The sequence below is a fragment of the Lepidochelys kempii genome, chromosome 1 (assembly GCF_965140285.1).
Source record: "Lepidochelys kempii isolate rLepKem1 chromosome 1, rLepKem1.hap1, whole genome shotgun sequence".
Lineage (NCBI taxonomy): Eukaryota > Metazoa > Chordata > Testudines > Cheloniidae > Lepidochelys > Lepidochelys kempii.
In genome coordinates this window covers 251304798-251318861 of record NC_136380.1, presented here as the reverse complement: position 1 = coordinate 251318861, position 14064 = coordinate 251304798, and the positions used below count along the sequence as shown (strand labels likewise).

General features: G+C 42.6%; 1 protein-coding gene across 2 annotated transcripts in view; it reads right to left on the bottom strand.

The window, feature by feature from the left end:
- The window catches only part of CHPT1 (choline phosphotransferase 1), a 31121-nt gene extending 22363 nt beyond the window's left edge, over window positions 1-8758 (bottom strand). Inside the window, exon 1 of one of the 2 annotated variants that reach the window (XM_073323128.2) lies at window positions 8438-8758. In XM_073323128.2, the coding sequence (XP_073179229.2) occupies window positions 8438-8680 (243 nt within the window). In that variant the 5' untranslated portion in view covers window positions 8681-8758. The remainder of the gene's footprint in view (window positions 1-8437) is intronic. The other variant, XM_073323121.2, reaches the window with a different exon arrangement.
- Between the last annotated feature and the right edge of the window lie 5306 nt (window positions 8759-14064).

The following is a 14064-nucleotide window of genomic DNA, read 5'->3' as shown; positions in this document are numbered from 1 at the left end:
TATAGAGAGCAAACCATATCTCCCCTCAACCTTCTTTTGGTTAGGTTAACAAGCCAAGTTCCTTGAGTCTCTTTTCATAAGACAGGTTTTCCATTCCTCGGATCATCCTAGTAGTCCGTCTCTGTACCTGTTCAAGTTTGAATTCTTCCTTCTTAAACATGGGAGACCAGAATTGCACACAGTATTCCAGATGAGGTCTCACCAGTGCCTTGTATAATGGTACTAACACCTCCTTATCTCTACTGGAAATACCTCGCCTGATGCATCCCAAGACCGCATTAGCTTTTTTCACGGCCATATCACATTGGCGGCTCATAGTCATCCTGTGGTCAACCAATACTCCAAGGTCCTCCTCTTCCTCCGTTACTTCTAACTGATGCGTCCTCAGCTTATAACTAAGATTCTTGTTATTAATCCCTAAATGCATGACCTTATACTTCTCACTATTAAATTTCATCCTATTACTATTACTCCAGTTTACAAGGTCATCCAGATCCGGTATGATATCCCGGTCCTTCTCTAAATTGGTAATACCTTCCAGCTTTTTATTATCCGCAAACTTTATTATCACACTCCCACTTTTTGTGCCGAGGTCAGTAATAAAAAGATTAAATAAGATTGGTCCGAAAACCGATCCCTCAGGAACTCCACTGGTAACCTCCCTCCAGTCTGACAGTTCACCTTTCAGTATGACCCGCTGTAATCTCCCTTTTAACCAATTCCTTATCCACTTTTCAATTTTCATATTGATCCCCATCTTTTCCAATTTAATAATTCCCCATGTGGCACCGTATCAAATGCCATACTGAATTCTAGGTAAATTAGATCCACTGTGTTTCCTTTGTCTAAAAAAATCTGTTACTTTCTCAAAGAAGGAGTTCAGGTTGGTTTGGCACGATCTACCTTTTGTAAAACCATGTTGTATTGTGTCCCATTTACCATTGACCTCAATGTCCTTAACTACTTTCTCCTTCAAAATTTTTTTCAAGACCTTGCATACTACAGATGTCAAACTAACAGGCCTGTAGCTACCCGGATCACCTTTTTCCCCCCTTTCTTAAAAATAGGAACTATGTTAGGAATTCTCCAGTCATAGGGTACAACCTCTGAGTTTACAGATTCATTAAAAATTCTTGCTAATGGGATTGCAATTTCATGTGCCATTTCCTTTAATATTCTTGGATGAAGATTATCTGGGCCCCCCGATTTAGTCCCATTAAGCTGTTCAAGTTTCGCTTCTACCTCAGATATGGTAATATCTACCTCCATATCCTCATTCCCATTTGTCATGCTACCATTATCCCCAAGATCCTCATTAGCCTTATTAAAGACTGAGGCAAAGTATTTGTTTAGATACTGGGCCATGCCTAGATTATCCTTGACCTCCACTCCATCCTCAGTGTTTAGCGGTCCCACTTCTTTCTTTGTTTTCTTCTTATTTATATGGCTATCAAACCTTTTACTATTGGTTTTAATTCCCTTTGCAAGGTCCAACTCTATGTGACTTTTAGCCTCTCTCACTTTATCCCTACATATTCTGGCCTCAATAAGGTAGCTTTCCTTGCTGATCCCTCCCATCTCCCACTCCCTGTATGCTTTCTGCTTTTTCTTAATCACCTCTCTGAGATGCTTGCTCATCCAGCTTGGTCTACAACTCCTGCCTGTGAATTTTTTACCTTTTCTTGGGATGCAGGCTTCTGGAAGCCAAAATAGCTCAGGAGACCAGATTCTTGACCCACTCTGAAGACAAATAATTCTGCTATTTGCATCAATCCAACATTCAAATTCTGAAAATAAAGCTATGTAATGTCATGAACACAGAGGTTCCAGTGGCCTGGAAAATTAACCTAAAATAATTAAAAATTTTAAAATTAAAATTTAATGTTACTGTCTTTCTGTCCCATTGAGCAGCTTTAAATTGGCAAGCCTGAAGTAGCTTTGTTTTTTAATGAAACCTTAAGGAGTTATTTATAAACACCAGTAAAATGTTTACAAACTGAGGGATATTTTGGAAGTTCAGAGAGAGTAAATAAAGGACTCTGTTAAAATTACTGCATGCTAAATGGTAAAAAGGATCAAGATATGGTGAAAGAAAGAGATAGTGACAGAATAGCGAAAGAGTAGAAGTGTTGGACCCAGTAATTAAGTTCGCAATTATTCTTAATAATTAGATTATTCAGGAGAGTGCAGCTAAATCACATCAACTTTCTCATCGATTCACAGACGATCGCCATCTCTCATTTTGCCATCTCCCTGTAACATGAACACGTCCCATTCCCCCACTCTTAAAAAGACCCTTTTATAGATGTACATTTAAGTCCTATATTACTTTTCTTTATAGGCTGAACACATAAAGCTCTGAGATTTTTTTCCTCACAGGATAGAGCCAATTCCTTGATAAACCTTATAGGCTTCCCAAGCACTCTTTCAAGAGTTTGACGATATACTTGTTAACTCTGTGCCAAATATTTGGCACAATATTTTTTAAGGTGGTTTAAGAGCTCTCTTGACGTACAACTAAGTGACACTTGTTAGCCTTTTTGTGGCCACTGCACAACATATTCTTACCTTCAAGTCATCCTGTACTATCACATTTCCTTCCCCACATGCCCAGTTACAAAAAAAGGGCCTATTTTGAGTTGATTTTTGGAGATACACCTACAAACAAAATTTCATTATCTGCTTTTCTTCCCATTTCCTCCCATACTGCTTATACCCTCTGGAGTCTGACAATAGTCTCCTGAATATCAAAAACTATGTTTATACTTATGATAGATTTCATCACTGTGTCCCCATGACCTAGGAATCTCGTGATGCCAGGCAGAGGGCACAGGAGGTACACAGGTTTTTCAGAGCTCCCCTGTGTCAGACATATGCATTATAATTCACTAGACCGTGGCATGAGAGATTTCTACCGAGACCTGGTAGCCCACTGGTCATTGTAATCACTATGAAAAGTATGGATGGATAATATTCACAGAGTTGTGTCTCTCTACTGGAAATTATGTTCTTAAGGCAGGTAACCAGGAGCTAAGAGACTCACACTAAGGCCAGAAGGGACCATCATGATCATCTAGTCTGAATTCCTGCACGTTGCAGGCTACAGAACCTCACCCACCCACTCCTGTAATAGAGTCATAACCTCTGTCTGAGTTACTGAAGTCCTGAAATCATGATTTAAGGCTTCAAGTTATAGAGAATCCACCATTTGCTCTAGTTTAAACCTGCAGGTGACCTGTGCCCCATGCTGCAGAAGAAGGTGAAAAACCCTAAGAGTCTCTGCCAATCTGACCTGGGGTGAAATTTCTATCAAACTGTCAAAATCAATTAAAAGGCAAACATCAGTCAATGTGTTACAACAGATGACTGTTGTAGCAGCTGTTCTGAAGATGTTTATCAAGATACTGAGGTTGCATCACTGTCATGTCCTACCCATCAGAAGGAACCAGGGGTTGCATCACTTCCTTTAGTGTATGCATAGTGTTCACACATTTACTATCTCACAGTGTCTTTGTAAAGCTCCAGGATTAGGCAGGCGTATTTCCTCCACACCATCCCCATTTGGCAGTGAACAATTAACTTTGTTCTGCTGGGAAGAAAACACCTCAAAATGCTACAGTACTCTTGGTGAGAGATTGGGAGTAAGAATGGAGAGTTGTGACCTGTCACGGAGTCACAGTCTTGGTGCATCTTTCCCCTGTGCCTTTAAAACTCATATCAAGGCTTGAGGGCTCTCAATCCAGGACTTTCACAGGCACTAAATTACCGACACTTTTAAAATATATTATGAAATGTGTACTTACACTTACCTACGCTTTTTAAAAAAAGTGTTAAAATTCAGTTTCAGTAATTTAAGGTACTACTAGCAGGGGACTTTAATTATATAGAATCTTTTGTCTCTTTAATAGTCACAATTTTATAGAGGGAAATGCAGTGTTGTACTACTCCTCACAATTAAATAGTCAAGACTCTCACTCTATTATAATGGGAAAGGTTGCTTCTTGTGGCCAATTATGTAGAGTTGAGAAGTTGAAGTATACTACTGTGCTGTCAGGTTGGCCAATGATTTAATAATTCATGAAGTGTTTCATTACCACATCCACCTTGTCTCTCTAGTATCTTGGGACTGACACGGTACCACTACACTGCATAAACACAATTTGGGTATTAAGAATTAAAAAACAAATTTGCATGCTTCTCCCAGTTTGCCCAACTAAAACTTTTTTTTTTTTAATTAAAGAAACATAAGTTTGCAGGCCTTTAATCTACAGCTAGAATGCAAAAGTTTAGGGTAATTAAAAAAACAACAACACGTAGACAAGCCAAGATGCTCAAGTGTTACAATATCAAAAGATCTGTAATACACTAATCCTAACAGCTATGTTCCAATTTGTTGTGGCTAGCACAGTTTCAACCTTGGTATGGGTAAAGTTATGAACAAGCCAGATCTCTGAACAACTGCACTCCCATAAACCCTGAGGAATTTTTGTCTGTTACCACATACCAAGCTGCAACTAACTACAAGTTTGTAATTCCATCTCACTACATTATTACAATCCCAATAATGTAAATTCTTTTCTGTATGATCCACATGTATTTTTCCTGAAGTGAAAATATCTGAGGGTGATATTTAAAACAGCAGGTTAACCCATTAGTCTTTAACCTGTGAAGGCAAGAGTTCTCCTACATTTTGGGTCACAAGTGAAAACAAGTTTGGAGGTTTAATTTTAGCTCCTAACACAGGTTTCTCCACATCCCAAAAGCACAGCAGAAGTCAGATCCAGATCATGCAAGTGGATCTGCGCAGATGGGCCTTTGCAAAGCCCCATTTACATCAATGAGGTGCTGCAAGAGTCTGACTGTGTGAGTGCACTTGCAGGGCTAAGGCCATCGTTTCCACCTTGTGATAGAAAAGTCTAGGCCCTCTTCACCCCTGCCACACGTGCGGTAGTTCAGAACTGCAAGAGGGCTCCCACACTGCTCATGCTCTCTTTCTTGGAATGAAAAGATGACAGAATTTGTTTGGACAAACAGGAGTTGGATAACAGGGTGAGTTTGTGTTGTAAGGAGATGCATACATTGGTGAGAGAGAATGTTGTGATGGGAGGCATAAAACGACCCCCTAAATTAAAACAAGAACAAGAACACAGAATAAAAGGAGGCTCCTGCTTCATATTACATGTTTACAATGGATGTTGTGATGGTTGAAAGAGATTTTTAATTTAGACTGCCAGGTAAAATCTGACCCAGCATTTAGGTTTTACAAAACTCATCTTTTATAAAATTAACACCACAGAAAAAAGTGGGAAAATATCTCATTGGGCTAGTGCACTATAGTGCTATACACTAAAAACAGAAGTGCAGTCATGGCAGCATGAGGGCCTAGTCACCCCAACTATGATCCTATTCAAGGCCCCAACTATGTACTTGGAGCGGTTACCCCCTTCCTGCGCTTGCACTACCATGACTACAATTTTATTTTTAGCATGCTAGCTGAGTCAGAGCTAGTACAGGTATGTCTACCCAAGCTGGAAATTACAGCCCCAGCTCCAGTACAGACGCTATATAGCCTAAGTCTGTGGTTATCAAACTTTTTTTTTTGCAGACCACTTGAAAATTGCTGAGGGTCTCAGACTACTTAATGATTTTTCCAAACCTTGTTTGTACAGTTAGCTAACTATTGTAAAGTGCTTTAGATAAAAGCGCTATAGAAAAAAAATTATTAACTTTTTTTTGTTCTATAAATAAAAGCACAACTCATTTTAGTAACAGTAGTCTTACCTTTCTAATGTGTTGGACATGCCCTCTCTCCCCCGCTGGGGCTGGGAAGGGTTGTGTGTGGGGGGTCTCTCCCCCACCCACAGCAGCCACAGAACTGAGGCTGGGAAGGAGGGCCATCTCTCCCTGGCAGCCGCAGCCCTGGAGCTGGGAAAAGTAGCCTCTTTCTCTGGCTACTGCAAACCTACACATCCCAAATTCCCCCCACTCCCCCCTCTCACCTACCTCTATTCCCCCAAGGCTACCACCTCACCGTACATGTGCATCTTCTCCAGGGTCCAAGCACTTAATTAGTGGAACCATGCCAGCGTGGCTCCACTAATTAGGTGGGTGGCCCTTCATTTTCTTGTGTGCGGCCATCCAGGCGCGCACCTTAGAGGGAACTATCTGCGGACCACCTGAATGGAGCTTGCGGACCACTGGTGGTCCATGGATCACAGTTTGAGAACCTCTGGCTTAAGTTAACAGAGTAGCATTAGGCACTTTAAATGCCAGCAACTTCAGTCTACACTAGTGCTCCCATCTTTGGAGCCGAACTGTAGATGGGATTGGTTGGATATTGTGAGGAAAAAGAACCATTTAGTATTGCAGAAAGCCAAGATTTTCATGTAATGTCATGACTCCAGGAGCTTGGACTTAAGGACACCAATATTGTGTCTCTCATGATAAAATCATGAGTGCTGGCAATACACAAGACAAATCTTCTCTCTAGAAATGTCAAAAACAGGCTTGAAATTCATCCCCCCAAAGGCAGTTTCCTTTCCCATCCAACGATGGAGGTTTGGAGTAAGTCAAAGTATTAGAAACTATTTAGCATCAGAAGCAACCTCCCCACAGATCAGGCCGCACCAACTCAAAGTGGCACCAGACCATTCCAGAACAACCAATGCAAAACCTGCAGACACATCTCTACTGCGTCAATGATCAACACCCGCCCCCCACAACACACCTTTCAAGATCCATGGGTTCTACACATTCCTATCACAACATGTGAGCTCTCTCATCCAGTGCACTAGATGCCCCAATAAAAACTATGTGGGTGAAACCAATCACTACGATATTGAATGAACTCACACAGAAAAATGATAAAAGACAAAAACACCCTATCACTTGCGGGTGAACACTTCACAAAGCCATCACTCTGTATCTAACCTATCAGTCCTCAACCTCAAAGGAAACCTCCACAGCACTTTCAAAATATGAGCCCAGGGGGCTCAAATTCATTACTCTGTAGATATTAAAGTCATGACTGGACAGAAACACTGGATTTATGGTTTACTACAACAGCATATAACCCACTAACCCCTCTTTTTGTCCTACGACTGCAGAAGCATTATCGGGCCACTCTACCTTGCATGACCCCTTACAATATGTGCTCATTATTTATGCTAAACAATCTGTTCCACCTTGTTATGATGCTGGGAGTACTTTTCCCAGACCTGAAGAAGAGCTCTGGCGGCTTGAAAGCTTGTCTGTCTTGCCAACAGAAGTTGGTCCAATAAAAGATATTACCTCACTCACCTGGTCTCTAATATCCTGGGACCTATACCGCTAGAACTAAGCTGCATAGTGCAGACCCTGTTGGTTGGCATTATAACAGTTTGGTCTTTCCTTCGTAGACATGGTTTAGTCCCTTCTAGAAAGAGAAGGCCAAACATAGTTATAACACAGGTGGGGCACTATTGATGCAACACAGTAGGATTTACTATGTGCATAGGCTCGAAACACTATCTGAAGATATAGTGCTACAGTTGTGTGTTTTTTACAGCATCCTGGGGTTTACAGTAGGAAGGGATTAAAATGGGAGCAGGTTCTCAGTTTGTGTAGGAATTTGTTTTGCAGTGAGTGCTGTGTGTTAACACCTGGAGATTACTGTGTTTGTGTGGCTGTTATTTACACTAGAGAGAAGGTTATAAGCCCTCACACAATGAGTATATACAATGTGCACAAAAGGTGTTACAGGGAAAAATGAGGGCTGAATGCTAGAGTTGCTGGGGGAAGTTTCAGTCAGAGCAGGGACCGTGGGGGCAGAAGGTCAGTTACAACATAGGTGGATTTAGTGATTACAATGCAGGAGAGAGAGAAGTTGTTTACAGTGGAGCATATATGCAGGGAGGAGGAGAAGATGTTTGAGTGGGGGACAGGGACACGATGCAGGGGGTGAGAGCTGGCTAGAGAGGGTTATAACTGGGATTACTATGGAGCGTGCTGGGCATGGGAGGGTGGTTACTGTGGGGGAAAGGGTGGGGTAGTTTGGGGGGATGACAGTGGGTGGTTGGGGTAGAGTAGGGTGACCAATTTTGTAGGGACAGTCCCAATATTTGGGACTTTATCTTATATAGGTGCCTATTACCCCCTACTCCCATCCCAATTTTTCACACTCGCTGTCTGGTCGCTCTCGGGTAGAGGGAAGATTAGCTTGGGGGTGGGGCAGTATGGGGCAAGGGGGGGTGATTTGAGAGGGGTGGCTGGGGAAAGAGGCAGAGGTTGGGGGTTACTGCAGGCGAAGGGGACAGGCTACTGCGGGGTGAGGGGAGCAGCGACACGGCCTGGGTTAGTCTGGGCCGGGAGACTGGGGGAAGCAGAAGCTACTTGGGTCTCTGGGAGGCTGAGGGGGCCGCTGAGCGGGGCGGCAGAGGGACCCTCTGGCCGGCGGTACCTGCTCGGTGGCGCTGGGGCAGTAGGCGATGAGCAGCAGCGTGGTGAGCAGGTTGAGCAGGAGGCCGCTCAGGGTGATGGTGTTGGGGGCCAGCCAGGCCGGGATCTGCTCCACCAGCCAGGCCCAGTAGAGCTGCAGCGGCGGCTCCAGCAGCGAGCGCCCGGACGCGCTGTAGCGATGCTGCTCCAGCCGCCTCAGCTGCGCCGCGCTCAGGGGCTCGGGCGGCGCCCACAGCCCGGCCATGGCAGCTCCTCGCGGGGGGGGGGCGGGCTCGCTCGGCGCCGGCGCCTGGGCCCGGGCCTGGGCCTGGCTGCTCCCGGGGCTCGGCGGGGGCGGGCGCGGCGCAAGGAGGGAGGGACGGAGGCCAGAGCGCAGCTGCCGCCCGGAGCCGATAGTTAACCCGCCGCCCCCGGGCCCTGAAGTGCGCCCGCCCCCAGCACTCCCCGCTGGGCTACGGGGAGCCAGGCAGCCCCAATCCCCGCCAGTCCCCTCGGGGGCCGGGCAGCTCCTCCCCCCACCTCCCTGTGCTCACTCCCCCCTGCCCCCCAGGGAGCCAAGCAGCTCCTCCTCCCTCCCCCATAGGGGATCTGGCAGTGGCAACCCCCCATCCCACCCTACCACACCTTTGCCCCACAGGCTGAGCCCAGCAAGCCCACACACGCCCCATGGACCCTTCTGTACTCTGTATGTAATGACTGCGAGCTAGTGGTCTCTTAGGCACTGTGATGCCTCTAAGGCAATGGGGTGCCCACCCCCTCAGCGATAACTAAATTAGGGTGACCAGATGTCCCGATTTTACAGGGACAGTCCCAATATTTTGGGTTTTTTTTAATATGGGCTCCTATTACCCTACCCCCCCCCCACCCCCTGTCCCGATTTTTCACACTTTCTGTCTGGTTGCATCCGATGAAGTGAGCTGTAGCTCACGAAAGCTTATGCTCAAATAAATTGGTTAGTCTCTAAGGTGCCACAAGTCCTCCTTTTCTTTTTGTCTGGTCACCCTAAACTAGATGGAGACAGGTCACCTGTGATAATCAGATCAGGTGCTACACCTGTCACATCATCCCTTGCTAAGGCCTGGTCTCCACAGATCACGCTTTCCACTAGGGTGACAACTTGCCCTGTGTTTTAAGTGACATCCCTCTCTTCCGTGCTTAATATCCTGCAACCTATATATATGTTTAGGCACTACCACTTCTTAGCCCTTATGCTACCTAAGCACAGATCTGAAAGCACTTTACAAAGGAATGTAGGTATCATTATCCCCATTTTACAGATGGGGACTGAGGCACAAAGAGGTGAAGGGTCTTGTCAATAGTCATGCAGCAGTTAAGTGGCAGAACCAGGAACAGAACCAGGTCTCTTGACTCCAAGTCAAGTGCCCGACTGCATGAAAGAAACAGTTGATCAACTAACAGTGAAAAGGATCATACTGTGGTATAAAGGTATGATTCTGTGCTGTGTGAGATTTTTGTGTCTTGTCATGTTTTATCTGACTTGGAGGTTCTCAGACTATGGTATCTGAACAATTGATGGTCCATGAAGCAGTTGCTTGTTGTCTGCTGAGAGCTAGCTGTTCACAAAGTATAGGTTTCTTCTCCTTATTTCCAGTAACTAAATTGCATTAAGAGACAGATACAAATACATTCAGTATCTTCCTAATATTTTTTCATGTAAACAATTGCCTTGCTTGCCAGAGGGCTGTTATACAATTGCAAATAGGAGGAAGTTGTCTGTTTAATTGCAAATGGGAGGGGATTCGCATTGTCATGAATAAGAGGGGAGGAGTGTCACAAGATAACCGCTGTATTAAACTGTGGTACACTGTGAAAAAGTTTGAGGCTCCCTATATTGTAAGTTCCTCAGGGCAAAGGTCTACCTTTTTTATTTGAATTCACAGTGCCATTCAGAGGGACATTGTTGTATGAATAATAATATTGTTGGGTCACCAATGTATAGAAAGGATGTAGAGAAATCGGAAAGGATCCAGAGGTGAGCAACGAAGATGATCAAAGGAATGGAATGCAAGCCATATGAGCAAAGGCTGAAGGAACTGGGTATGTTTAGTTTGGAAAAGAGGAGATTATGATAGTGATTTTCAGATACTTGAAAGGCTGCCATAAAATAAGATTGAGAAAAGTTGTTCTCTTTTGCCACAGAGGCCAGGACAAGAAACAATGGGTTCAAATTACAGCATAGATAGCAGATTTAGATAAAATCTCAGGAAAAACTTCCTAACTGTAAGAACAGTAGGACAATGGAACAGATTGCCTTGGGAGGTTGTGGAAGCTTCTTCACTGGAGGTTTTCAAAAGGAGGCTGGATAGCCATCTGTCTTGGGTGGTTTTAGACACAACAAATCTTGCATCTTGGCAGGGGGTTAGACTAGTTTCTGAGTTTCTTTTAACCCTATGATTCTATGATATTGAAAGTAACCATGGGCCCCGTGTTGCAAAACTATGTAGGCTGTGCTTGAGTCACATTACTGTAGGTAATGTAGGTTGAATCCCTGCTGTAAATTATCCTGGTCATTTTCTCACAAACTTTATTTTATCTTAATATGATTTTCCTTGTGTACATTTCCTTCTGTATAATCCCTTTGAGAGCCATAGCTGAAGCCCAGGTGATTGGCTAAGTCACTGCTTACTATGCCGTGTCAAACTTTGAGCAAATATGAAATCACACAGTACGCATACAAGTGATGCTGACTATGAAGTGTCTGGAGGAAATAGTAGTTAAGTAATGGGTGTTTCTATTGGAAAATAGCCAAGATTATGGCATCATCAGATCCTCAGTGCAGTTGGTAAATAAGAATATTTTTCAGAGTGTCTGGACATATTTTCTTACTCAGAATGGAACTTGCATGGTGTGTCCTGTAATACTTCAAAATTTTAATTATTAGAGCTGTCAAGGGATTAAAAAAATTAATTGCAATTAATCACTTGATTGATCGCACTGTTAAACAATAATAGAATATCATTTATTTAAATATTTTTGGCTGCTTTCTACATTTTCAAATATATTGATTCAATTCCAACACAGAATACAAAGTGTACAGTGCTCACTTTTGATTACAAATATTTGCACTGTAAAAAAACAAAAGAAATAGTATTTTTCAATTCACCTAATACAAGTAATGTAGTGCAATCTCTTTATCATGAATATTGAACTGACAAATGTAGAATTATGTACAAAAAAACCCCTGCATTCAAAAATAAAACAATGTAAAACTTTAAAGCCTACAAGTCCGCTTAGTCCTACTACAGCCAATCACTCAGACAAACAAGTTTGGTTACAATTTGCAGGAGATAATGTTGCCCGCTTCTTGTTTACAGTGTCACCTGAAAGTGAGAACAGGCATTCACATGGCACTGTTGTAGCCAGCATTGCAAGATATTTATGCCAGATGTGCTAAAGATTCATATGTCCCTTCATGCTTCAACTACCATTCCAGAGGACGTGTGTCCATGCTGGTGACAGGTTCTGCTCAATAACAATCCAAAGTAGTGCGGGCTGACACATGTTCATTTTCATCATCTGAGTCAGATGCCACCAGCAGAAGGTTGATTTTCTTTTTTGGTGGTTCAGGTTCTATAATTTCCGCATCTGAGTGCTACTCTTTTAAGACTTCTGAAAGCAAGCTCCACACCTCGTCCCTCTCAGATTTTGGACGGCACTTCAGATTCTTAAACTTTGGGTCCAGTGCTGTAGCTATTTTTAGAACTCTCACATTGGTACCTTCTTTGCGTTTTCTCAGATCTGCAGGGAAAGTGTTCTTAAAATGACCAACATGTGTTGGGTCATCATTCAAGACTGCTATGACATGAAATATATGGCAGAATGCGGGTAAAACAGAACAGGAGACATACAATTCTCCCCCAAGGAGTTCAGTCACAAATTTAATTAACACATTTTTTTTAACAAGCATCATCAGTATGGAAGCATGTTCTCTGGAATGGTGGCCGAAGCAAGAAGGGGCATACGAATATTTAGTATATCTGGCACGTAAATACCTTGCAACGCCGGCTACAAAAGTGCCATGCGAACACCCATTCTCACTTTCAGGTGACATTGTAAGTAAGAAGCAGGCAGCAGTATCTCCCATAAATGTATACACACTTGTTTGTCTCAATGGTTGACTGAACAAGAACTAGGACTGAGTGGACTTGTAGACGCTAAAGTTTTACATTGGTTTTGTTTTTGAGTGCAGTTATGTCACAAAAAATCTACATTTGTAAGTTACAGTTTCACGATAAAGAGATTGCACTTCAGGACTTGTATGAGGTGAATTGAAAAATACTATTTCTTTTGTTTATCATTTTTACAGTGCAAATATTTATAATCAATAATAATATAAAGTGAGCACTGTACACTTTGTATTCTGTGTTGTAATAGAAATCAATATATTTGAAAATGTAGAAAAACATCCAGAAATATTTAATAAATTTCAATGGGTATTCTATTGTTTAACAGTGCAATTAATTGCAATTAATTTTTTTGAGTTTATCGTGTGAGTTAACTGCAATTAATCAACAGCCCTACTAATTATTAATATCTTTTAGCTCTCTAAACATTTAGAATCTGAGCTTTGAAATGTGTTGTCTTTACTGAAAAATAAAGAGAAAATATTTTTCCACTAACTTCTTTGTTATATTATTAATCTTTGGTGTTAGTTGTAACTACTGTAGGTACATTTTCAGACAAAAATGTGATTGTCAAGTTCACAGTTTTCTTTTAAATGAAGTAATTTGACTAAGATCACAGAATGGCAGTGTTGGGATACAACCCATCAGTGTGGCACTCTGACCAGAAGGCCATATTTCCACAGTGTGATATTTTGGGGATCACCCAGACCAGTATGGGGTCCTGTCCCCACCTGCCCCATACCCAGGGAGTGCTTTAAAGTTGTGCTGCTCTGGCTCAGATCTCTGCCCACAAACACAAAGTCTCGCCCTGTCTTCCACCAACCTAGTTACTCCTTTCAGGGTAACGCCAACAGCCACTCCGATCCCAAGTAACCCCAAATCCATCCTTCCTAAATTTTTAACTACCAGACATTCAAACATTTCCCCTCTGGTTCATCATCCCCCAATGATGTGAAACCAGCCTTTAGTTATCAGCCCACTTTGGCGCACACACTGAATGCAGTTTGCACAACAGAGACCTATTTAGGGTAAAAATAAACAAAATACTTATTTACTAGTAAAACCACACAGATTCAAAGATGACATAGAAAGGGAAAGCAAACATATACAAGTTACACAGGAAATAAAGATGAAGACATAGTTTCAGGCTTTACACTTCTATAGTAGATAAGATCTCTTTTCTAATATAAGTTACTCATTACCTTTGAAGAATTTCCCAGTGTATCACAGGCCATGGGGGATCTAACGTTCACAGACAGCTCCTGCCTTTGAGACTGTCCCTCAAGTTCTGAATGAAAACTTCAGATTCAAACCTCCTTTTTAAAAGGCTTTTTTTCCTACTTCTTGTTCAGCCAATCGCTAAGACATATACATTTGTTTACATTTACAGGAGATACTGCTGCCTGCTTCTTATTTACAATGTCACCTGAAAGTGAGAACAGGTGTTCGCATGGCACTTTTGTAGCCGGCACTGCAAGGTATT